This window comes from Poecile atricapillus, chromosome W (genome assembly GCF_030490865.1).
Source record: "Poecile atricapillus isolate bPoeAtr1 chromosome W, bPoeAtr1.hap1, whole genome shotgun sequence".
Classification (NCBI taxonomy): domain Eukaryota; kingdom Metazoa; phylum Chordata; class Aves; order Passeriformes; family Paridae; genus Poecile; species Poecile atricapillus.
In genome coordinates, this window is record NC_081288.1 from 26,927,549 (window position 1) to 26,954,489 (window position 26,941).

General features: G+C 46.6%; 1 protein-coding gene across 1 annotated transcript in view; it reads left to right on the top strand.

The window, feature by feature from the left end:
* The first annotated feature begins 19,240 nt into the window (after window positions 1–19,240).
* The window catches only part of LOC131591736 (voltage-dependent T-type calcium channel subunit alpha-1I-like), a 147,886-nt gene continuing 140,185 nt past the window's right edge, over window positions 19,241–26,941 (top strand). Inside the window, exon 1 of the mRNA XM_058862742.1 lies at window positions 19,241–19,521. Coding sequence (XP_058718725.1) covers window positions 19,241–19,521 — 281 coding nt within the window. The remainder of the gene's footprint in view (window positions 19,522–26,941) is intronic.

Here is a 26,941-nt window from a genome sequence, read left to right on the forward strand (position 1 = left end):
CGATGGGAAGGTTTGGAGCAAGATGACAAATAGGTACTGCATGAGCCTGTCCCTTAGAGACTGACATACCACAGTCCAGGTCCAAACCCAAAGAATGCCATGGGGAACCTCAGATTCAGGTTTCACCATTGGGTCCTACAGACTTATATCTAGAGAAAATTCATAGGGGGCTTTTGAACACAATGCTTCTCTTCCCAGCAGCTGCTTAGCAAACTGCAAAGGTGATCTTCCTTTCCTGGACTGAGCTGTTGAGTTAAATTGAATTTCATCCCTTGGAGACCTCTCTGTCAAATACACACTCTCTCATTATGCTTTTCTTCTCCACTGATACTTTTCATAAAACCACCTTTTTGTTAATGGTCTTTGTTTCTTATCTAGAAACTTGTCTGCCACCATAGTTCAGAGCTGCCCTTTGGGGGCAGAGATTCCTTTTTCTCTTGCACACTCTTTGTTTCTCTTCTCTGTTGGAGGGATTAATTTATAATTTTCCTTGTCTCTTTTTGAGTTCTTCTTTCTTCACCATCCCTTTCTTTGCTGTTTCAGGTGAGGAGGGATGAGGTGAGGGGATATTCCAGCTTGAAGATGTTACAGATCCGCAGTGACCTCCCGTGCCGCTGACAGACCGTTTGCAGCCCATGTCTGCAACATGATGATAGGCAAATGAGAGAGCGATCGTGGCACCATCGTACCATAAATGTGCAAGGTATGAGCACAGGTGTGAGGGATGATGCTGGAAGTGCCAGCCATGCTCTGGCAAGTGAAAAGATTTGTGGCGGTTTCACAGAGCTGCCTTTTGCTGATGACAAAGTCTGTTTTCTGGTCTCAGAAGTGGACAATAGCTGGCAGTGGCTGTCAGCCCTTCCTCATGGAGCACCTGATGGTGTGACAGCTAGCGCCTGAGGCATGATGGCAAAGTGACATCATGCCCCAGGGTGGTGGGCTGGAGAAGACAGCAAGACAGCACCTTGCCAGCCCTGGGACACATGGGTGGGGTCAGGAGTGGAGCTCCATCCCAGAGCAATGGGACAAGGGATCCCTGGGAGGGAACTGGTGCTCATCCTGAGAGCTGTGTAGCTATCAGGACCAGGGGATCAGGAGGCATCATGGGATCTGATTGCCAGCACTGTGGCTAGGAGCACTGGGCCAGGTCTGAAATGCATTGCCAGATCTGTTGAGGAGCTGTGCTTAAGAGCCACAACACTGAATCATTTCCCAGAAATCCCCTGTCAGTCTAACCATAAACACCAGAGTGGAAGGTGGGGACATGTGTTTCTTCAATTTCCTACAACAAAGCAAGCATAAAGGGGATTAGGAAGGCAATGCTGGGGGAAAAGAGAGAGAGATTTAGTAGGGAAGGGAACATTAAGATTTAGACGGATAAAATGCAGATTGAAGTTGTTGGGCCAGAACAGAAGAACTTCTCAGTCTATATATTTAGCTCAGTGAGCTAGATAAACAGAAACCTACAGCCAGCTCAGCCACTTCTCCCCCAGTGGAGTGAGTCATCAGCCCTTGGATCTAAAGTTAGGTTCACGTCAGAGCTTACACTCTCTCGTTCGTTTTATTTTTCTCTTTCTATTTTGAAGGGTGTGGGAAAAGCTGGGCACTGTCTCCTGGAAGCAGCAAACAAAAACCAACAGCAGCAACAGATGCAGGACCTGATGCCTACCTGGGAGCACTGTGACAAATATTTCTTTCTGTCTGACTGCTCCTCTTCCTTGCTGCATGCTTCCATGTCTGGGGATGAGCTTAGACAACTTGCAGCCATGGCTAATCTGGGCACACTGTGATCCTGGCTCCAATGGGTTTTGTGCACTGTGCAGATGAGCTGGAGGATGGAATGGGCCGCAGAGCCATTCCTGTGGCCACAGCAACAGGATTCTCAGTGTTTGGCTCCCATGTGCCATGCATGGGAGCAGGACCTCTGATCAGGGCTGTCAAGAAGGAGTGGGGCTGGGTCAGCCTGGCAGGAAGCAAGATGATGCCAGTGAGACTTGGCTAGAAGATGCCTTTAAATCCAATGTAGGTTGCTGCCTAGTGGGCTCAGCCCAGAGCTGAGCCCTGCAGACTCAGAAGGGATGGCAGCATCTCACTGAGCTGTCTCTGCAGCCTCTGCTTTGATATGGCTCCCCCTTTCCTGGTCCACCTTCTTAAGCAGTTGCAGTGAGTCACATACTTTCCTTACTAACTCACCAACCAGTGCTGCTGGCTCAGGTAATGTCAGGAACAAGGTGGACTTTCCTGTTCCTCTCAAAAATCAGAGAGAGGACAGAGGAAGATTCTTGGAAATGCTCTGGATGCAATGGTGGGACCAACTTGTGCCATGTTCACGTCTGGTGTGATCTACCCCCAGGTCACTTCCAAGTGAGCCTACCTGTATGACTCAGGGCAGATGACAAAACTCTCTGAAAGTGCACTGGGAGTAGAAGATGGAGCCCTGTGACTACTGTGAGCTGCAGGACAAGGAGACCATCTCCAGTCCTTTCCCTTGTGGATGGTGGAGAGGAGGGCCTTGCTCAGGGAGGGCAACAGCTTCCCAGCCCAAGGCTTGGAATTGCCGCTCTGGAGGGATGCCCATGGTGTATGCACCAGTAAGCCCACAGAAATCCTACCCAGAATATACGAATGGGGAGGGCTGTGGGGATGTCTGGGCTCTGCTCTGGAGCATGAGCTCCCTGGGCTTTCTCTTTTCACCAGCTTCAAATCTGTGACGTGTTAAATGCATGACTCCATTTCCCCACCCAGCCCCTTTCCCTCTCCTTTTCTTTCAGGCTTGTTGCATGTTTTCATCGATTTGAAGGGTTTGTCTGAGTGAGAGTTCAAAAATCTCTTTATCCCTGTGCTGTGGATGTGCTGGAAGGCAAACAGACATGATCCTGGGATGAAGACATGAGAGATGACCCACAGATTGTCCTGAGTGTATGTTTATATGCCTCTGTCCTCCTGGTCCTCCTGTTTCCCTCTGCATGTACTCCCTTTACCATTTTGTTTCTTTCACCTCTCCTTATTGCTCTGTTTCTCCACCCTGTCTCACCCTCTCCCTCTCTCCTGCCCTCCTCCTCCTCATTCTCTTTTTCTCATTTGATATTCATGCATGAATAAATTCAATTGCATTTTTCCCTGTTCCCCCTGAAGGGGCTTGTTGGTGAATTACAGGCATCTGAAATCATATAATACTCAGATTCATCATTCCGGGGACAGAATTGAAGACCTTCTATTTCTCGAGAAGGAATAATAGATGATTTTTATGAGGAGAGGGAGTGGTGAGTGTCTTGTGGCTGGAGAGGAAGAAGCCAAGGAGATTAACCTTGGCAGCACAGGGTGGACCTTCTAGCAGAGGGGACTAGAAGGTCAGTCAGCCCCTCCTGTGTTTGCAGGAATGGGAAAGGCATATGTAGGTAGGTGTGTATTTGTGGAATGCAAGTCCATGTGATTGCTGCATGTTTGCTGTGTGGTGCTAGTGGGGCCCTTAGGAAGCAGTAAATTTCTTAGAGGGCTGCCTAGAATTGGCTAAGGAAGGAGTAGCCTGACATCTGAGTAGTTAGATTGTCTAGAGCATCTAGAGCATCTGCCTCAGCCAGTTTTTGGGACACTTGCACAGTTCTGGTATCACCCCAAATTCTACTCTGTGTCTGTGGTTGTGCCCAGCACCACATCCCTGTCACACTGAGAAGCTGAGGTTGGTATGTCACAAAATCCTTCACTTTCAAGAGCTTCCTGTTGTGGGTGGGCTACCTGCTCCTGATGGGAGCCTTCCATTTTATGCAGGACAATGAACTCAGAGTAACCACAACCATCTTTGGGGCCAAAGGCAACCAGAGATAGTAGCTCTCACACAAACAGGCTCTGGCCCTGGGCAGTGAGAGGTCTGACCACCACAGAAAATTGTTATCCTGGAATAAAATCTGTTTCCAACTTGTGGAAGATGCATGGGTACACTATGGAACTGCAGTCCTGGTCAGAGGCTATGAAAAAAGACAAGCTGGACTTGCCTGAGGAAGAGCTGCTTTTCAGGGACGCTGTTGATCAGGTAACTTTTGACGCTCACAACATTCCTGCTGTTTGTAACACTACTCTCTTTTCTTTTTTAGCACTTCTGGAGCAGCCTGAGGGTCCTCTGAGGGATGAGTTTACCTTTCAGGAGAAGTAACAAGATTAGACACTTTAAAAAACACAAAAGTTTTTTGCGTTAAAAGTGGACAGCAGCCATTGTCTTTGTTCAAAAGACTTTCAAGGGCCTCGTGAGAGACCGTGATGCTGCCAACCATGTTGCTCAAGCTCCAAGGAGCCTGGCTCGTGTGATGTAAGTGGCTAGAGGCTTCTTGACTTCTGCCTTAAGTCCTTGGCACAGCAAAACCAAGCCACATGGAGATGAATTGCAGAGGAAAGGATATTTACGGAATGTTTTTCACCCTATGTGGTGAACACATGTGAACTAACTTGAGGTAAAACCAGAGTGGTCCTGACTTTACCAGAAGGTGGACTTGTTCTATTGCCTTCCAGTGGAGAGTTAACATCCAAGGGCCTGTTTTTCAGTATGATGAAAGTGCTTGGTTTCCCAGCCATTTTTAGTTTAGATGTGTTAATTACCTTGACCCAACTGTTCTAGCCATGCGCTGCAAAGTCTGTGACAGCTGGAGTGGACTTTGTCTTGTGAGGAAGGTTTGGAGAGGCTTTGTGGAACCCTGCAAGGAAGCAGAGGAGCTTTTGGGCTGCAGTGTATGTTGTATCATACCCTAGCTGGCAACTGGGCATTTTTTTAGCTTCTTATTTACAATATATGCCCATGGTAGGAGCAAGAATATCTCCATGTCTTGTAAGATGTGGAATTTTATTGGCCTGAACAGGAAAAACCTATGAAAAGCCTTGAGGACTGTGATGGCTTCCTGTAGTGTCTCTTTCCCAGAACTGACTTGGGATCCCCAGTAGTAAAACTGAAGTTTGATGCTTCAAGAATGAGGGCCCAGTGCTGCTGTGGGGTAGGTCTGCTCAGCCACAGGATGGGACCAGTGGGGGCAGATGGCTGTACTGGCCCTCCATTGGATGAGGCTCAGGGAGGCTGTACTTTGTTCTAGCCACTGGAAGGTGGGATTCCTGCAAGTTATCCATCCCTCTCATTTCCCCCTGGCTTCACAAAACGCTATGGGAAACTAATTTGCAGAGAGTTGTTCCCACCCCCTGAGTTCCAGTAACAGATCTGGGAGTAGGATGGGGCGGAGAGGAGGGATTGCTTTTGAGGGAAGGACTTTTGGGGAAGGGTTGTTAGTTTGTTTTTTCAACTCTTCCCAAGTCATAATTCTCTAACCTGCTTGATCTGTGATCTGTGGAGGAATACATCTTTAAAAGTTCAAGGAAAGGCAAGCATGCTGAAGCCAGTGTCCAACAGGAGAGGAAGGCTGAGTAAGCTGAAGGCAGGGGCAAACCAGCTGTCTTGAGACCCCCCCCCGTGGACGCAGGTGTGTGATGGTGCGCAAGGGGATTTCTTCCTTTCCTCCTGTATTGCAAGAATTCCTGCATTCTGTGCCTCTAATTGTAGGTTCCCCTAAAGACATTTGGTGTCACTGTAAGGACGGTGTTTCACTCTCCCTCTCTGCCTGTACAGTTATTCTCTCTCTCTCAGTGCAGTTTGCTCCATAAGCCGTTGGTGAACATACCATGAGACAGAGAGAGAGCGAGACAGACAGAAACCACACACCAGCCCTTCCTCTTCACTTTCCCACCATGGAATAGCTAACCTTGCGCCCACTCACACCTCCATCACCCCTCAGCATCCTGCAATTATTTTGACCCTCTCTCTGGTCTTTTTGGAAGGAAGCTTTTGTCACTTCTTAACACCACCTGCCTGGAAAAACACACAGAGTCAGAAACCCCCCAAGCCCTCCTGTGAAGGAAGAGGTTCTTTTTTTTAACCTCTTTTTATTTGCTCTGACTCCAAAGCTTCAGACTCCAGCCTGAGCAGCCACAATTTCTTACCATGTATTCTCCTTTTAAACCATCTCCTTCCTGCACACGCTCAGTCCTTGCAGGCACGGATCTAACACAACTCCCCGCTTCTCGCCGGCAGGTTCTTTGCTCCCCATCACTCAGCTGATCCTGATCTTTTTTTCTCCTATTCTCCCCACCCCGGGCACCGAGGTGTGTGTGTCTGCGTGTGAGTGTGCCTGTGTGCAAGGGGGGGAGGTGGGGGGGCCTTTTTTTTTTTTCTTGGTGGGGGAATTTTTCAAAGCATCTTCATTATTATTTTATTTTGCTTCTCTGACTTGGAGACTTCTCCCTCGGAGATTTATTTTCCATGCAAAGGTAGGTGAGACGCATGCACACCTGGCTAACCTTGTGTCTGTCTCGTTTTGCTTGGTTTTGCTGTCCTTTTAATAGATAACTTGCGCCCACCCATGTACCTGCATCATTCCTGTTCTGTTTCATACCTGTTTCCTCTCTGGCAGAAGTAAAAGCTGAGGGTAGACATGTCTGTAATGTGAATAATTCTGTCTTTCCAGAGAGGAAAGTTGTTTCTGTGTGCATGTCCGGTGATACTTGTATGTCCGAGGGCAGTGCCCATGTATGTGAGACTGCCTCTGTTTACCCAACAAGTAGCAATAATAGATTTTGGTGTGTGTTTTGGGCAGTGATGCTGGTGGAAAGGGAACAGCTGTGTGTCCAGTAGTTCATGTCCATGAGCAATTGCAGCAGGAAATGTGTATCTCACAGATCATCGTCAGCTCTTTGTACTTGGCTATAAATGATACAAGTAGTGTGAATAATTCCAGGAATTTCAAATTTAGCACTGGTTAGTTTGTTCTGTTATGATGGGGAAGGATGGTGGGAAAGAAGGAGGGTTACAAAATCTCCTCCCTGGAGAGGTAACTGCCTGAGACTTGTAAATATATAACTTTTCCTAAAACCTTCTCACTGTTTAGGATCTTCTTGGGTTTGGGGTATTGTGGTTTTTTTTTTCCCAAAGCAAGAGTTCTGTCCTGGATTCAGGTTTCATAAATTGTCTTTTCTTGTTTTGTTTATGGTTGTTATTGCATTTCAATTGCATGTGCAACATCCTGAAAAGGGACGTGGAATAGGATGTACTTTAATATAGCAAATGCATCATCTTCTGTACATCACTGGAAGCTGTTGGCTGGAGTCAGAGGGTGGAGGGGGGTGGAAATAGAAGAATTAAAAAAGAAGAGAAACAGAAATGATGTTAGACGTTGCTGACCGGCAATTATCAAGCGTATTTTCTGCCAGTACTGATTTTTGTAACCTTCTTTGTGATTACCTTTTGCTTCTTGGTAACAGCAGCTGTGTGAAAAGTACTGGTGGTTTTAAAAAAATAAAAAGCCAGAAAGCCAGAAAGAAAAAAAAACCCAAATATGTATAATTTCTCTGCAAATTATTGCAGAGAAAAATGGTAAACATCTAAAGCAGAACTTGTTGTTCATTTTCTCTCCGCTAATAGGAAGTGTTTTTCTCATTGATCTGGGGGTTGCTACTGGTTCTGTGTCCCTGTCGCTTAGAAGATTGCTATGTAAATTGTCAGTTGTTTCTGTGTGCTATTGCAGAGCTCTCAGTCTTAAATCTGTGCTGGAGACGGAGGATTTATTATCTCAAAGAAGGAAGGGGTCTGCTGACCCTCCATCTCGCTTACCCCTCAGTGTTTTAACTCTGACACATAAGCTTCTCTATCAGTGGAAAGAAATCCTCCAGCACATTCTCTTCTCAACACCCTATCTGCAAAGAAACTTTTAATTCAGGGCACTGCGAAGGGAATCCAAGAGCCCCATTTCTGCCCCCCTTCCCCTTTATATTTTAAGGACACTTTCTGAGCACCTCTCCCCCAGCCAGCACTGCCCCATCCCTGAGGGCACACAGCCTCAGGCAGGAGGCAGATGCAAGGGACTGAGAGCATTTATTCCTCTCTCCATTAAATAACATAATAGTTTCATGGCATGGGCATGGGATGTGAGCTGCCTCAGAAGGGCAGCAGTGCGTGCCTGTCAGTGAAGGTCCAGTGCCACAGTCTTCTCCCAGGTGAGCTGGGAGGCAGGCAGGGATGGAGTCTGGGCATGGCGCTGGACTGCCTTCCCACTGCCAGGGTGCTTGCACCAGGCTGGCTGGGCAAGGGTGCAGTACCTGTTGGGGAAAGCCCTGGCCCTGACTGCAGCAGGAAGGTGGGGAAAAGCAGCTTTCCTGCAGATCTCACTGGAAAGCTGTGTCTAAACACTGGGCACCTTGATGCATCAGAAGATGCACACGTGCCTTGCCAGGAGATGTGGTAGTGAATATCTCAGAGGAGAGTCAGGGGGACAAAGAAGAAGCTTTGATCTGCCACATCTAAGGGGTTTGCCTTGTGAAGCCTGGATCAGTGCCTATTATAAAGAGGGTTATGCCAACCTGTCTCATGTTTTATCTTTCAAAATCTCCCCTTCTTGCTGCCTTGGGAGTGTTTTCAGGCTGTAGATCTGGCTGATGCAGGGCCAGGACATCCACAGCCATCAAGGGAGTTAGGGGAAGCATTATGTGAGGGGGATGCTGTCTCACAAGGAGCTCAGTGCTTGCCTTGTGGGTGTTTCTGGGTGGGCACGGTGGCCTTGGCCGAGGTATGAGGAGACCAGCTGGGCTTCCTGGGGTCTATCACAGTGCACCTACAATGCTGGGTGAGCTTTCCTGTGTCCTCACTCTTGCCCCCACCAAGAGCAGCACTTTCCTTGCTGGTCCAGTCCTGAGCATCCTCATAGTGTCAATAATACACCTGTGCCCCAGGCTGCAGTTCTGGCATTTCCTCTAGTCCTGGGCTTGCTTGCTTGCTTCCACCAATGCACTTCCCACCTGGCTGTATCTCTTCTGCCTGATCCAGTTTTGGAGAGCCCATGTGTCCATGCCCAGTGTGACATCGTGTCAGCCTACAGCCCTGTTTAATGTTAGAGCCCTGCCCTGTCCCATGGACAGCAAGGTACACCAGGAGGATGTCCCACAGCAGGGTGGCTTATGCTGAGCCCTGGCCACCTCTGGTTTTGGGAAAAGTCTGCAATTCCAGGCTGTGCTGCAAAGAAGCCACATGCTTGGTCAGCATTTTTTCCTAGTGAAAAAAAAAAAAAAAAAAAAAAGTTGAAACAAATTTTTATTCATTTTTCTCAAAGAGAACAAGTGTCTACAGCTGGAAAGTCATGAAAAGCACACAGTGTTAGGAATCCTTAGAGTGGGGCACTGATTTAAAATAAATTCAATCTTTTATTAAATAAAAGTCTCAATCCCGCAAATTCAAGCAAGTAGGTGAATTTCTGTCATTGCCCAGAGCCTTACTAGAACCTCTGAGTCCATGAATGTGTCCACTAATGAAGTGGTACAGGTAGATCTGCAAGATCTACCTAAGAATCTAACTAAGAACAATTTCTTAGTTGTATTTTTAAAATTTTATTAGAAGGGATAATGTAGGGCTGATTTGAAGGGTGTTCAGGATCTTTAAAACCCCAAACTGCTCTTGGAAAATAGAAATTTCTTGTCAGTTATGTAGAGGTGCATTGTTGTTTATAATGACCTAACACAGGCCTAATAAATGACCTAATAAACTTAGTTTATTCATCTGTGTCTGAAGTGCATACCTTGAAGCTCTTAGAAATCACACAGTGGTTTGAAAAATGTCTTATACTGATACAAAATTTATTTAAGCCCTCTAATCATAACTCAAATTGCATAAATCAACCCAGTAACTTCATAATAAACTCCCTCTCCCGGTACTTGTCAGGTCCCGGTGTTTGAAGCACCGCAGTGTGCCCTGAAGAGCAATCAGCCCAGTGTATCAGGGACTAATTGCAATGAGAAGATGTCAGAAAATGCCTTTTCTCTTGCCTTGAGCTGGAGGTGTGTGCTGCTGTGGTGGTGCAGGAGGGAGGTGGTCTCTGGGCCAAGCCAGGCTCGGTCACCAGGGGCTTTGCAGAGTCATACCAGTCCTTGCAGCCTTTGGGCAAGTGGACATGCTGTGGGCTCCTGGTGTGGAATCCTGCTTGTTGGTGTTTTCTGCAGGAGCTTGTGCTTCCCAGCACCTGCAGAATGCAGTGCAGAAACCCTATCTCTGTGTGATCAAGGCAGGATTGGAAAGGTGCCTTCGAAAGCAAAGGTTGTTACCCTCTTATCAAATGTGTTTGTGTATTAAAAAAAAAAACAGACCAAGGGTACTGCTGGTCTCTGCTTCTGACATAACCATCATCTGCAGCATGGGCACCACATCCTGCCCTGCTGTGCCTTCATGTAAAGCTCCATAGGGGCACCCCTGGTGGGTGAGCAAAGGGCATATCCTTGTGAAACTACTGGATTTGGGGCTGTGGCTGTGGGGTTGAACAGGATGGAGAGGAGCTGTGCTGTTGGTAGCTGGTAAAGTGACAGGTGCCGAGGATTTTGCTGCTGTGATGTGACTGCTGAAAGTGCTTGTCTGGTATGATCTTTGGGATGAGGAGGCAGAGGGTAAGGAAGATTTTTATTTCCTTTTTCTGAAGTGTCAGGGTTTGGGATGGCTATAAAAACACTGCTGTATAGAGAGCACAGGTGGGGTTAGTGGTGTTAAACATTTCTCAGGTGTTGGCTTAGTGTGTCTGACAAGCTCAATTAAGTTGCTTTCTAGGACAGAGGTTAGGAATGGATTTTCCTGCAGGTCAGACTGTCAGGAGTTGACGGAATCCTGTTTCTGCTACTGCTTGTGTGTGTTTGCAAATATGTGCATTTGTATACAAACGTGCAGTGTGCCCAGCACTATCTTGCGTCTCCTCTCTGAGTGGGGATTTTTGGCAGTGTTGATGCCCTCAATTGCTTGTCCTCCTTGGGCATTTCTTCCCTTGTTTTGCCTTTAAACCCACTCTGAGTTTGGCAGCAGGGGAAGGCAGAGGTAGGGGGCAGAGCAACTCATTATGGACTCTTTCAGACTGGGTTTTCTGGCAAGGCTGCAAGGATTTGTCTTGGACTATAGGGGTCCATTTCAGGTCTATGGTCAGATGTGCTTGCATTGGCGTCTTTGTTGCTTTTCAGTGATTGCTGTTCAAGCAACTATCCCAGCTTTCCTTTATTTCCCGCTGGTGACAGCAGGGAGAGAAGGGGACCTTTAAGCTTATGAAAGCAAATAGCAGCGTCAGTAATCAAATCATGTGGGATGCAGAGGAACCATCACAAGGTCCTGGTCCATCTGTTGACCTGAGATTGAATAGCCTGTAGGCCTTTGCAGAAGAGCTTGCAACATTGTCTCTTCTCTACTTCTAGAAGATTCCCATCTTCATAGCTACATTTCTTTCCATATCCTCTCCCCTTTCTGGAGGCAGAGCCTGGGGCATCATCACACTCCACATAGCTTCAGCTCCCTTCCTGTTTTTGTTTTTGCCAAGAGTTAGTTTGCTCCAAATGCGTAGCCGTGTTTATGCAGATTATCTCCTTTGGAGGTATTGAGGGGGAGCAGTAATTTTTAGGGAGGAGAGAGGTTGTAGATGTAACTCTTGATGCTCTCCAAAGCTCTTCATATTGTGTTCCCTTTCGATGTGCTGCTTACTGTCTCCACCTCCCCATTTCCATTTTCACCCCAGGGAATCTCCTCTCCAGATGTGAGTGGTGACAGTGAGTTGGGAAAAAGTCTGGAGGTGGGATGAGGATGCTTATGCAGAAGTGGGAAGTTGCATCCAGTGCTGTGCTGTGACAGGGACCAGGGAATCTCCTGGGGTCTCCCCACTCCTTGTATGCTGTTGTTTTCCTGCTCCCACTCACTCCAACAGGTCCTGAGGGGACACTGGGTTGGGCTGGGCACTGGGATCGAGACAAAAAGGGCAGAGAGGTTGATCCAGGAAGGATGCTGTGAAACAGCAAGAGCTTCTCACTGTTGGCTTAGCCTGTGTGGGAGCAGCCCCAGGTTGCCCTTTTCCATGCACTTGTACAGGTGCAATGATGGCAGCTGCAGCACTGGGCACCTGTCCTTGTGGTGGGCAGGAGCTGCAGCTCTGTTCTCCCAGCGTGGGCTTCTCTCGGAGGCACAGCTGAGGTATTAGCATTTTGTCTTTCCTGCTAGCACTTCAGGATCAGGATCAAGGGCTGAGTGTGAGGATAGCCTCAAAGCCATCATTGCTGGTAGCCTATGACACCACTATCTTCCTCTTCATCATCCTCATCTGACCGTCTTAATTGCCACGTTCATTGCTGACCTGAAGGAATGAGTAAACAGCACATTAATGACTTCCCTGGGTGATGATAAACGAGGTTTTGCCTGCCAGTGGAGATGCAGTAAAATAACACAAGGGGAACTAGTGAGGTCAGAAAGATGGGCAGAAAATAACTTAATGAGATTAATCTTAGGAAAAACGCGAGCTAATGCATCTGGGGGCAATCAAAAATCTGAAACATGGGGTCTGAGGACCTGGTGAGGGGCAAGGAAGGGATGGCCCTGGCCACGAGTGATATGACAGTAGTTGGCACATCAGACATGGACTTACAGCATGACAGGGCCAGGAAGAGCCCTGGGGCTGCGGGAAGGCGGCACTTGGCACATCAGCACCAGCACAGTGCTGCTGGGCCACAGGCAGCTTTCAGCGAGGTCTGCACGGGACGACCACGGGGCTAAGGAGATTAATTTATGAGCAAGGATTAAGTGCTACAGATGTGTGGCTTGGCTAAGTGGTGGTTTTAAGTGAGAGGACATGACAAGAATCCTCTCACGTGAAAGGTGTTCGTGTGCACGAGGAGGAGGAATCACTGGGAGGTGTGCAGACCAAAGCAGTGCACAGGGAGAGCTGGGCAGGTTTAGAAGGGAAAACACTGACTCTGGGGCAGAGTCTCCACATAGATGGGTCTGTTACAGGTTGGAGTCATCCCCAGAAGGAGATTTTTAGAGTCAGTTCTTTTGGAACACCAAAAATGAAAATGTTTTGTTGAAAACAAGCATGCATTTTCTCTGGGAAGCAGTGGGATGAGGTTAGGGTCTTCAGCAGCACTCACCTCTGAGTCTCAAACAGTCCACATAGTTAAGGTCAGGTAATGATTTTCCAATGGAAAACTTCTTTCTCCTCTGTATTGCCTACACCCAAGGTGACCATATTACTCCTATGCCTTTTCTTCTCTAGTTGTCTGGGGTTTTTTCTCCATCCCTCCAGCAAAAATTTTTACAGGTCTCCATAATACCGCCTTTGGCTTGCCCAAAGGCTTCTTAGCAATGTAAGCAGATCCCCACTTCCTATGCCAGGGGCAGGGACCAGGCCTAGGGACAGGATGGGGCTATCCCAAACACAGGACAGGAAATTGATACATTGGACATTGATTGTGATGACGAGGATGGGTGTGTTCAGGAGATCAGGGCTTGCTCTTCCTACAGCTGTGGTGTGCTGCCTCCAGTATAGGTTGATGGCAGGGTATCGTTGAGGCTTCAGTACAGGTAGTTTGCTTAATTTGTCCTGTGCTGGCTGGACTGCCCCTTCCCCTGCTCAGTTGGATGCAGGAATTTCTTCTGCTCCCTGTACTGAACAGAAGGAGGAATGCAAAATGACCGGGATGAAAAGGGTGAGGCCGTCAGGCGCTTGATCAAATCTAGCAGAGAATAATAGCACATGTGGAAAGAAGGCACAGCAATCAATCAGCATGCAGCTGAAAGGCAGCAGGCCATGGGCATTTGACCAGGGCGGGGAAGCTGAGGGACCTTGGCTCTGGTGCAGTCCATGGATGTTGTGCTTCAGGGGTGTGTGGGAACACCAGCATCTGCGAGCATTGGATTCGGGCACCATTTGGAACACTCCCTGCTGGGTTTCTGCCATGTCCTGTTGCATCTGGAGGTGCTGAGATGATGGAGATGTAAAAGCTCCTGTTTCAAATTAAGTCTTAAGAAAAGTGATCCTGTTCCTTACTGGCACTTGCAGAACCCCACACACAAGCAGAGGAGAGCAGGCGCTGTCTCACACGAACAGGCAGAGAAACATGCCAGTGCCAGATGAACGCAAACACAGAGGGAGCTGGGTACCACTAATTATATTGTACCACGACAAACGCTCCAAATGTGAAACCTGTATGACTAACACATCCCTGCAGCCAGACACACGCATCAAAGGTAACACTTGCCAGTTATAGCAACAAACAAATGCGGGCTCACCGCCCTGCTCAGCAGAGCACCTCAGGAGGCTCATGCAGCTGCCGAATGGGGTCACCCACACACATTCCTAAATATGCCACACGGTCAGAGACCTCCTTAAATAAGTCTGGGCCTTATTTAGTGGCTTTCAGTGCTGCAAAAGCTGTGCCCCAGATGCTTGTCAACTTTTGGATGGATGTTTGGAGATGATAAATAAATATGTATGCCTCAGGTGCTGCTCCAGCTGATGGGACCATCTTGCTCTCCCCTGCAACACCAGCTGGAGGCTGTCATTTTTGTCCCTCTTCTGCAAGGGTGTTAGCAGGACAGAGTGGCTGCTGTGCTTCCTGCTGCTTCTGAGTAATGGGTGACTGATGGTGATGGATGGTTTGGAGGGGACTTGTGTGCCCTCAGAATGGGAGGTGCTGTGTTTACATTGAGCTGCTCTTAAAGGAAATGTACTCTGCACTTTCATTTTTGACATGGACCCCAGTGTTGTCTGTGTGAGCAGTGTGCAGGCAGGAAGGAACAGCTGTGAGGCAGTGTGGGCTGGCAAGGGAAACAGGGATAGGGATGATGGTGGGGAAAGTGAACTCTGAGGATGGTCCCACACAAGAGTGGAGATGTATCCTGCTGGACTCTGTGTGGATCCCCTCCAGCACTGGGGTGGTGCTCTGGGGACCTCTCTGGTATTTCCCTCTCCTGGCTGGCTGCAAAAGGCCCTTTCTGTCAAGGGGATTGACTACTGTCAAGCTGTCAAGCTGCAGTAGTCCAGAAAAGGGTTGCATGAGCCTTGTAAAGGTCCAATTAGCCCTCCCTCACCCATGGCCCCTGTCAGCCCCTCTGCCAAGAGGGCAGTGAGGAGCTGAAAGGCTGCTTTGGCTGGAGTGTGGGGCCTGCAGAACACCTTGGGCTGGCTTGCTCGTGGCAGGTCATGGTACTGACAGCCCTAGAGGGGGAGTGTGTCTGAGCAGAGACCCCTGCAATGCATGCCAGGAGGTGACATCGGCCTTCTTGGACAGACACCCCTAATCTGTAGCACTTCTCCTGCATTGTGACATTTTCTCCTTTTTTTTCCTAACCAATTTCCACTTCTCATTAAGTCCACAATTTCTCTTGCTGTTTCAGAGCATCCTTCTCCCTTCCTCCTCAGTAGTCTGGCATGACCAGGTGCTTCTGGGGAAGGGTTGAGCCAGAGGCTGTCAGCTTCTCTTGTGCTTGCCAAGGCAGTGAGCTCCCTGCCAGCACACATGTCCAGGGCAGGTGTGCGTGCCGGATGCAGCACCAGTGGGTGCTCAGCTCAGGATGGTGGTGGTTTTAAATGGTCCTTGGGCACGGACAGTGCAGACTTAAGACCTGGCTCCACAGAAGGATTTGGCACAGGCTGTGCAGGGAGAGAAGCAGGAGGAGCTGCCAGCCCACAAATAACTTCCCTTTCCCTGGGAGGGAAGTGCAGCTGATGTAGCATCACTCCTCCAGAGGTATGTGACTTTTGCAGGGGAGTGTTTCTGTGTATTTAGGGGACATTTCACCAGATAAGTCTAGGATGGGGAGGATTTGATTTTTTCTGTTGGGTCTGGCCTGCCACACCAGCTGGGGTTAGGCTGACCCGAGCAAAAGGCTGAGTGAGAAGAGCATGCATCTGGCCACCCCATAACCATCGTCTTGTATCCCTGTCCTCCTGTATTGTCCTTTTCACAGTAAGCTGCACTTGCTCAAAGGGGAGGTTAGTGGCATCCCAAAGACAAATTCTGGAGATTTATAATTCTGTTGAGTCTTACTATAACTGCCTTTTATCTGGCTAGGAGCCCTCTTCATTGATGGACATTTTTTTTTTGTGTATGCAGATAAATACATTTGCCAAACTCATTCCTCATTTTGATTTAAACAGGGCTCCCCTGGATTCAAATACTGTAATAGGCTGACTCCAACCAAGTTACAGAGCAATGCTACAGCGAGAGAACGCCGGTGATTTCAAGCCCAGAGAAAACAGCAGTATTGCATGAGTTGCAGCTTGACAAAAATAGGGGAAATAGCTGATTGCAACCCCCACATCAGAAATGGTAGTGGAGACAACCCTGGGCCTGTCTCTGTCAGAAAAAAAACTCTACTCTCCTTTGAAGTTGAGTTAGGAGGACTGATTGTGTGAAGAGCTCGGAAGTGCCCCACTGCTTGATTTTCCCCTCTCTCTCTTTTGACACAGAATATTAATCCTGCTTAATGTAGGAAATACATTGTGATCACAGCCTTGGGAGGCAGAACAGGATTTAATCTCAGGAAGGTAACGGGTATTACTCACATCCCCAGTGGGGCAGCTGTCATTCAAGGACTGTATTTAGCTTCAGGACTTCCAAAGGGATTCACCTGGCCCTGTGTCCATATGAGCCCTAATGAGTCAATCTGAGCTGCACAAATTAGAGTGATGAACTGTCTGTGATATACACACCACCCATTTTGTGCATGTGTGTTTCACATGGGCAGAGCAGCATCCCTAAGTCCCAGCTGCATCTAGCAGTGGTGAGATGGAGATGAGGCCCTGGATGCTTGCTGAAGGGAAAACACGGAAATGCTGATGAGGTTGTTTCTCCTATTCCTTTTCTCAGTTGTACTGGTAATTATGAAGCTTTGTACGCTGCAGTTTGGAACTGTCATGCCCTCATCAGCGTGCATGCTCTGAGCACCATAATAAGTAATTCCTCCTGGCTGTCTCTGCTAATCTTTCTCCTCTGTGCTGTAATGGGAGGGAAGTTGGGCTCAGCCACTGCATGTTAATAGCCTGCAAGGGAGCCAGCTCAGAGCAGGCAATGGGAAGCTGGTGGGAATAGGGAATGGAAAAGATGGTCCACGTAGTTGCATGGGTGCCCAGAGTCAAAAATCTGCTGAAAGTATTTTTAAAAACAGAGTGATAGATGCTGAGAAGGATGCACTGGCCTTTTTTTTCACCGGGCTTAAAAAATTAAGAACAGCATCCCAAAGCCAGTCAGAAGACATGGTATCTGTTCTTTCCAATAGCTGCAGGCCTTTGGGATAATGAATTCGAAGAGTCTCTCTGCTATCCCCTAAGGGACACTATGTCTGCTTTCTAAACCCCTGCACTTGCTGCTCTTTATTCTGACAAATACCAAGCCTTGAAGAACAAGCAAAGCTTTGGATCAAAGTGTGCGTTGTAAGCAGAAGCCTGAGAAAACAGGATGGGTAGGCAGAGGTTTCAGAGTCTCATCTGGGAATGATGGGGCACTGCAACCTAAGGTGGAGTGGTTGGCAAGCCTGACAGATGAGTGTTGTGGAGAGCATTGGAGATCGTGGATCCAGCAGTGTGAGCATCAAAAGGGTCACAGGCTGAAGACAAGACATTGCAGTGCCAAGACAGAGCAGTGTCAAGAGAGCTGCTCATGGGCTTTGTGATCCTAAAGTGAAGAGAACTGAGACAAGTGCCAGGGAGGATAACCTATGGCCAATATGTAAGGAGAGGAGGTCTGGACAGACACATCCTTTCCTGCTGCTCATCATCCCTTTCTGTACTGCAGCGTGTCTGAGGGCTCTTGTGTGGCTTTTAAATCTGTACTTGCAGCATGGGCACTCCAGATGGTTGAACATGCCAACAGGGTGAAGGGAAGAAAACGGGCAGTCATTGGCCAAGCTGTCTTTCCTAAGAGTATCCATGTAACACTCCTGCAAAGCCAAACCTTGGAGTTTATTTAATTCCCCTCCGTTTGACAAGCCACTTCCATTCTGCTATTGAATGGACAGCACCCAGGCAGCAAAGTGATGTTTGTTAGCAAAAGTTTGGTGCCCTGCAGTGTGTGGGAGTTTTGTGGTTCAACCCTGGCTGGCAGCTAAGCCATACACAGCTACTTGCTCGCTACCCTCCAGCTATGGAGGGTAGCTGGATGTGTGAGTATGAATGGGAGGAGAATCAAAAGAGTAAAAGACAGAAAAAGGCATAAAAGTGAGATAAAGACAGTTTCATAGGTAATGCAAAAGTTGTGCACTCAAATAAAGTGAAAAAAGGAATTTATTCGCCTCTTCTTGTGGGCAAGCAGGTGTTCAGCCGTCTCTAGGAAAACAGGGCTCCACCATACATAATACTGGCTAGGGAATACAAGCTATCACTCCAAATGTCCCCCTTTCTTCCTTCTTCCCCCAGCTTTATGTGCTGAGAATGAGTCATATGATATGGAATATCTCTTGGGTTAGTTGGGGTGAGCTGTCCTGGCTGCAAACCCTCCCAGCTTCTTGTACATCCCCTGCTAACTCACTGGTAGGGTGATGTGAGAAACAGAAAATGCCTTGATGGCTGTGTGAGCTCTGCTCAGCAGTAACTAAATCATAGGTATTATCAACAATGTTTCCAGTACAAATCCAAAACACATCCCCACTCCAGCTACTGTAAAGAAAATTAACCCTTCCCCAGTCAAAACCCGCACAGGCTGGCAGTGAGCTTGAGACCTGCTTTTCTCATGCCCACCCATGCTCTCTCACCATTCTGTTTAATGAAACAACTTTTGCAGCTAGTGTTCATGGTGTTTCCACTACTCCAGCACAGGAGAGTTCAAGAGACTCGAGTAAAAGGTGCTTAATGTTTAATCCCGCTTCTGGCTTGTGTTACAGCTTGCTGTCTGAATGAGTGACTGCTGTGTACGGGTTTGACATGCATTTGTCAGTGTCAGTCTGATGGAGCCTGTGCCATGGTGTGACACAGGGCCAGCGCAGAGTGCCCTTGGATGGTGGAGCTGGGCCAGCAAAGCTGAACCTGGAGTTGGCAGGACTCCATTAGGGGCTGCAAGGGCAGGATGTCTCTGTTGTGTCAGGATGGGCCTGTGCAGTTCAAAACATTGTGATCTGTTTTGGTGCTCAGGCTGCCTCCAAAAGAGCTGGCACCATCCTCTGAGATGGTGCAGCACTCTGACAGGGTGTCTTAGCGGCTACAGGGTGGTTTAAAGGGTGACTGGGGGGAGTAACCAGAGGAGTCTTGGTAAAGAGAGTGACTGGCAGAAAAGAGCTTAAAACTGACTCAGCACCAAGTGGTTTATCATTTGCCGGAGCCATCAGTCCTGCAGCTCTCTCCCGCTCTGGACTTGCTAGGAGAGCACAGATGTGCTGTTCCTTGTGGGATTTAATTTCTCTTTCTCACTTCCTCTCCAGGGGTTCTCGCTTGTGGCTGGCATGGCAGAGTACATCCCCCAGCCTCCCTCCACCTGGCCCGCAGGCCCACAGCCCCCTCACCCTTCTGCCATCTTCCCGCTGGAGCCTGTGGATCTGGGGATATCAGAGCAACAAACACCACCGGAGCAGCCACCGTCCTCCCTGGAGCTGGGTGAGGATGAAGAAGTCACCTCCCCTCCAGATCCTGATGTCCCCTATCCAGACTTGGCCCCAGTTGTCTTCTTCTGCTTGAAGCAGACCACCAGCCCACGGAGCTGGTGCATCAAAATGGTGTGCAACCCATATCCTTTCTGAGCTGCCCCTTCTCCCTCCCCACCTCTGGCTCCCTCCTGCCCCATCCTCCCCTCATCCTGCCCTCCTGGGGTGCCTTGCAGGTAAGGAATGACTTCTATTATATATTTAAGGACCTTCTTTGTTCATTGCTCGTGTTTAAACAGAACCTTTGCTGTTTTAGTGTGTGATCAAAAGAAATTGATTATGAAAGGAGGGACTTCAGAAAGAGCTGCTGACAGTCCCAGGCACAGGGACTGGGAGTGGGGAGAGTGTGAAGAGAGATACATTAGAAAGGCCTATTCTTCCCCTTCCCAGCTCCCTTTTTGACTGGGACAGAGTAGGATTTGCCAGCCCAGGAGTTTTTCAGACTGCCATGGATGGTGAAGGTGTCTGAAAATACTGGCTTTACTGAGAGCTCACCTTGCCCTTAGTGAGAGAACCACCACTCCTTCTGCACCCTGATTGCAGGGAAACCTAGGTGACCCCTTGCCTTTCCGTTCAGTACATGTCACTGTCCTGCCAGTGTCTTCTTGTGATGTCTGGCCTGGAATGAATGGGAGAGTGTGTGCTCCACACAGCCTGGGAGAGATGTCTGGGACACCGGCATGTCCTCCTTTCCATGGTCAGCAATCACACACGTGTTATCCCTCACACTCAGTGCCTTGATGGCCAGAGGGCCCCTGCAGCCCCTCAGTGCTGTGATGGCCACCTGCACAGCTCATCACCAGGAGCCTGGGCCCTGTGGTTCCTGAGTAGGATGTGGTATAAAACCAGGTAGAGAAGAGCTATTGTTCCTTGAACTGTGGGATCATTGATGGTGTGGAGGAAATGGAGAAGAAGATGAGTCATCAGAGAGGTTGAGCTTTTATGTGAGCATTTTTCTAGCCAGAAATTTCCAGTGACAGCGCTTTTTACCTGGAAGTTTCTTAGTTCCTAATTAAGTGGGTATTATCTATAAGGATGTGTGTTCTGGTTTTGATGTATAAGATTCTAGATTAAATCTGAATGTCTGGGCATGCAGTGGAGACTAGCAAAATGTTTCCAAGAGTATTTTCAGCTTTAAGAGCCAAACCCCGGGTGAGGACTTGAAGTAGTGTCAGCACTAACAGCTGACCTTAAATGGATGAGATTTGTTTTAATTTCAAGTGTAGGTAAAGGTTTGTGTTTGAGCTTTGAGCTCTTGTCTTAAAGTTCAAAAGCCACTGAAGAGATGTTGCAGTCTCAAACACAAGTTATGGTTGTGAACACATTGGAGATTTTGATATTCTGCTTTCCTTTCTACTGTCTGCTCTATAAAATTTTAAAACTTTGTATTGAATTATGCATTGCTTTTCTATCACTGTGTGCCTGTGCTAGTTATTATGTCCTGGGAATCTTGTCCCAGCATGTGGTAGAGCAGAACTCAGAACAGGACTCAGAGTAAAGCACAAGACATTTGTGTCACGATAAAAGGCTAGATTTGGGAAGTAAAAGAAGAGTAACAGCGAGGGTTTAGGAAGAAGGTTTGCTTTTGGATGAGGGAAGGATTTTGTAGTGGAAGAAGACAGCCTGTCCTTATTGCTGGCTAAAAGTCACTCAGAATTATCTCTCCAATTTGGTATAATGCAAGGAGTTTGCTTTAAGCTGTTGGAACAATTATTCAAGAAATTGGGTTATTTTTGTTTTTAAGCATTACTTTTGTCCTAATCTGCAGACAAATGTACTCTTTGACTCAGAAATGGACTTTTTCTTATTAGGAACTAGACAAAGAAGGGAAAAGCCTCATCCAATCCCCTGTTGATGGGCTTATCTGTGGCTACAGGTGCCACCAGGGAGTGAAGGGCAGCAGTGGGACTGCTGGTAACCTTTTGGAAGGGTTGGGTCAAACTTGAGGTTTCAGCTCAGCTGTGTGAAGCTGGGAGATTACATGACTAGTGGAGACTGAGAGGTGAGGATTCAGCCCCTCCTCTGATTTCCTTTCAACCCCTTGCGCTCCTCTTTTTGAAAGGCTCATGCAATAAATAATTCTCTTTTTTTCCTCAAATGAGGGGTTGTTTCTGCACCCTGAAGGCTTTTTACATGTAATCATATGCTCTTGGCATCACAGTTTTTTTTAACAGCACCATAGAAAGGATACATTTGCATGGCCTAGTGGCAGATGCCTGGCTGGGAATCAGACCCTTCATAAGAGATACTTCTATGAAAATCTAATCATGTCTTCTAGGAATCGATCTGCTTGCCTGCTTTTCATCCTTGTTACACTGAGCTATGGAGCCTCCGGTGTGCTTAAGCTAAGCAGGGCCAGGATGAGTCACTGTCATAGGTCAACACCTGGCCTTTACTGAAGATTCAGCAAAAAGATGGGGCATTAATTAAATGCCTATTAATCTTCTTGTGGAATTTTTACTAGGCTAGAGCTTCATGATCGCTGTTATGGAAGTACTCTCAATGAGATTTAAAATGGAAGCTCTGATAGTTAAGGACTATGTAACAATTTTTTTAAGCACGAGGTCATTAACCACCAAATTTCAATTTAGGTAATTGCATTCTAACTACTTAAATCCCCCTCTCCTGAAGATTATTTTTCCTTTTGTGAGCAGACCTGCAATTTTGTTATGTGCTATTAAACAGCTGCCATATTGCTTTGCTGCAGTGCAGTAATAGTAGAAAAAACCACTTATTTCTTTGCTTTAAAATTGCTTCTGGAAGCATATTAGTGTAGAGGTGTGTGATGCTGTCATTGCAAAAGTTGTAGATACTAACTCCCTTTTAAGAAGAGGACTATGATGCATGTGAAAGTCGGGGGTTCTGCCTAAAAGGGGGTATTTACTGTACTTTTTGCTGTTGTAGTGTGTGGTGAGAAGGAGCCTGATGCTTTCAAGTTTGGTGATTTGCATGGTTTTGGGGTGGCTTTACACAGAGCATGAGCGAATGCTTAAACAAACTAGTTTCTTGGAAAGCAGTTTGGTTTTTTTTTATTATTCCTAATATACTTTATTAGAGACAGGTAAGTGCTGTGTCAGCAGGGTATGCAATGCAACACAACAAGTTCCTGGAGCCTGTCTTGTCTCCTGATTAGAAAGGAGCTGTTGTGATGCAGCACATGAGCAACCAGCCAGCTGGTTTATTCAGGTTAATTTGTGCTTTGATAACTGAAGGCTGGACCACTCGGAGTTGTAATCATGGACCTGTTGCAGCTACAATGTAGCTGCAGTCAATATTTGAGATGTGGTTGTGAGAATGGCTAGAAGATTTTTTTTTCTTTTATGAAACCTAAACTCATTTAATATAAATGATACTTATAATATCATTATATATAGGATATATATATATATACACACATATATATATATATATATATATAGGATTTAAAGTCAAACTTGGATGGGGAATAGGATGAAAAGTGTAAAAAACATGTTTCCAAAACAACTGCATAGCATTTATATTATAAATTTATAAAATGTTTGGGACTAAATAATGGGTATGCCACATGGCACCTTACAAATGGATCCTCATGAGAGGCTCTGCAGTTCATTACTCTGTCATTTTCTTGCTTTTTATGTTCCACCCCCTTGATGAAGCTGTTGGCCATTTGGGCTTCTGTTTTGCTCTCAAGCAGTGAAGTGTTGCATTTCCAGCTGATTTTAGTGGTGTAGGAGCAGCAGGTCAGGTCCCAGATGAACAAAAGCTTATATGCACACTTAATTTTTAATACCGGGAGCTGTATTTTACAGAGTATTGCGCAGGATGACTTCTTAAAGCTGGTATGATTGTGTGTACTGAGGAGCTGCCTTGTAGCTCATTAGCTTTAAAATCCACTGAACTGAACAGGGGCTTTGCCATTGTACCTGCTGATAGAAATCTCACCTTGCTTCTGGAGGAACGTTTCTGGGAGCTTTTACTGGTGGCATTGTCAGCTTGGACTGTGTGCTCAGTGCACAAGGAAAACAGGACCGGTCTTGAGCATTTTGGTTGGAAAGAGAGGAAATCATTGTGTTTATTCCCCACCTCTTCCCTGCCTGATGCCACAGGCATCATTTATGTATGAGTCAGTGGAGTATAGGATGGCTGGTGATGGAAATAGTGGTGTTTCATGCTGGCACTGCCCTCTGAGAGCCAAGTGCAAAATCAAATATTAGAGGAGATAAAACATGTGCGTATGGCTTGATACTTTTCTTGGTGACAGTGGCAGGTGGTGCCATAGTGCATGGGGACTGTGGGCTGCCACAATCACTGCTTTTTGGCTGCTGTGTGGTTAAGGGGACCACGAATCTGTTGCTCATTAAGCTTTGGGTGAATGTGTGTCATAGATGTAAAATATACCCATGTCAAATGCCAGTTTGAGAAATTTGCTTATATCCAGTGAAGTTGTATGTGCAGATTCTGTAGTATGTTGTACTTGTTTCTGTCTGATGTTTGTACACTGTTAAACCCTGGACTCAGTATTCATAATGACTGGATATAGTTATATAACAAACAAGCATAATATGCAAATTGATTGCAAATCTTGTAGTAGTTGATGACTGTCTTAAGGCCCGAGCTCCTGTAATCATCTGAATTTTCTTTTTCACGTGTGTACGTATATACAAATAAAAATAATGGTTTTCTGCATCTCTAGTAGGTAGAGAGAAGCTTAGAAATGTGACTGGAAAGTACAATAATACATCAAAAATTGTGTGGCTTATGAATTTTAAGCAACATTCATCATTCTTGAGGACCTAGGGATCATGGCTTTCTGCTCTTGGGGTCATCAGGATCAGCTTTTATGTGCATATTTGAAAAACAGTAAAACGTATATGTTGCTCACCTGTCTCCATTTTAAGGGCAGCTCTCCTGTTTCTCTTAAAAGCTCTATTTCTGAAGACACATGAAGAGACTGGCATTTATTTGAAGACTTTTGGAAGCTTTGTATCATTCTAGGTAACCAGGTAGATATTCCTGCTGTGCCCTCCTTCCAGCCAAGGAGGACATATCTGTACACCCAAGCCCCACCAAGTGCGCTATTTTTTTTTTCCATGAAAGGCTATCTAACCCCTCTGCACGCCACAGCTTTCCAAATCAACTTTGCAGTTGCTCCTGTTGTGTGGGCAACTGAGCTGGCCAGAGGTCTCCAGTGGGTGTGCAGTATTAGGGGCACTGGTGTTCCCATGGGCATGTGCCTGATGCTTTTCAAGCTTTCAAAGGAAGAAAGACTGCTTTAGTTTCTGATGGGCTTTCTGCCACTCTGACAGCCTCCCTGCTGGAATGAAGCTTGCTATTAGCAAATAAGGGTGACTTCTAATAAGTCAGTTGCCCATTATCTTGATTAATATTTGAAGGCACTGAATGCAGTGGATCAATCCATCATCAGGTACTCTTCTCCCCTTCTGCATTAGCAATGTGCCTTGAAGCAGACATGTCTCACTCTTACTTGATCCTTAATTTCCCTGTTAATTCTCCCTTTGGAAAGCTGATAGGCTTTATCCCATCTAACTCTACCTGTCTGAAAACTATCCAAGGCCTCTGTATGTATTTGACAGACTGCAGCAGGAAATTCAGTGTGCTTAACTGAACCCCTTTCTTGAGAGGGTAAAGCAGCTCTCTGGAAGTTCCTGGTCTTTCTTTAGCAAAGACGTAGTTTCTGGATAGCAGGCTGTAGGGTTTGCATTTAGGATTGCTGTGCTTTTTGGTTTCTCAGATGCTCTAGAAGAAGGCAAAGGGAAATATAGGGAGCAGGGTTAGTGTTAGAAATTGCACAGTCTGTACATTTTAATATTATGTTATATATAATTATGTTTCTATAATGAAATACTGACTAATCATAGTTTTGTGGAAGAAGAGGAGCCCCATCCACCTGGACTCTGGATTTGGGAAAAGTAATTATCTGAATTCCAGCTTTTTCTTAGGATAGCTGTTTCCTGATTGTGGTTTGCAGGCAGGTGGCAGGGGAAGCATGATAGAGCTTAGGGCCTTCACAAGTAGCTGGGAAGGAAGTTGTCTCCACAAAACTATTAGAGGAACCATTTACACACAGTCAGATGTGGTGTAAATGGAATTTAAATTTGTGCATTGTCATTAGTAGCACACAAGGGATGGATATGTTTGAAAGGGATTTGCATGCTTCAGATCTGTAAGAAATTGGCTGGGTTGTGTGTATGTGAGATGTATGAAATTCCAGGCAAGTGGGCAGATGTAAAGAGATGAGGTCTAAATTTGGCTGCCTTGCAAGATGGCCCCATGTATCTAAGCACAAATGTTGAAACAGGATAAATTCCTGACTCCCATCCCTTTAGCTTATTCCCTGGAGGCTTTTTTTTCTTTTATAGTGAGAACTCAAAGACCGTGGTTTGGAAATTAAGCAGGACAACAGCACATACAAAACCAGGGCTCTGACTGAAGATTAAATGTTCATAGGGTCGAACAAAATTGGAAATAAGGCTGAAAATTCATGGTGCATCGTTACTGTCTTCATTCAAAGCTCTGAGCATTTTCGCTGTTATTGAAGGATAGAATCCTACTGTTGGAGGAAGGGCTGACTGCAAAGCACAGAGGAGCCTGTGGTTTAGGTGAGGGATATTTCTGCTGTGTGTAATGCCCTGTTTCCCTAATATGTTTCAAACCCAATAAAAGACTTTGTAGGCTTCCATGTCCTGATGCTTTAGGAAAGCGGTCCTGGGACTCCTACTGCAACAGCTTTTGATGAGGTGCCTTAATATGGTCCCTGGCTTTATGGCAAATGAACAAAGTGCAGGGAAGCAGGGGAGAGAGCATAGAAGATGGAAGTCATATAATTGTCTGGTGTAAATCAGTGTTATTCTGTTATACCTAGTAAAAACAGACGTGATGCATCAGCCTTTGCTCTAGAAGTGAGGTTAGGGAGATTAGTCACAAGTATTTGTGGCAGTCTGGGGGTATCTGGTAGTGCTAGGCCAGAAGAGAGGGATGGTGTGCTCAGCTGGGATGCAGGGATGGTAGCAGTGCCTATGCTGGGGGATATCCCCATCCCTCTGAGGAGTGCATTGCTGAAGCGAAACAAATGCTGAAAAACCTTTCTGGAGCATATTGTGCTTATTTACTGGAATATATTTTGCCTTGGAGATGAGAACCATTTATTCTTTGAAAAATGGTCAGTTTTCCTTTTTCAGCCTTCGTGAACACTGGAGTAGGGTGTGTTTGAATGCCAAAGGGGCTCTTGTTGGAGTAGAAAGGGCAATAAAAATGCTCATTTTGAGTTCAAGACCTATAAAATACTCTGACCAGACATCTAATTGGTTAATTTCATTAATTCACATTGTTATAACAAGACATGTTATAACACGTCTTGTTATAACAATGTGAATTAATGAAATTAACCACTAACAAATTGACCAGTTGCTTATTTGAGAACTTGACACTCTTCCCACCCTAAACCATGGGAAAGGGCCTGCAGCTGTGGGTTGTGAGCATAATACTTGACAGGAGCTGCTTCAG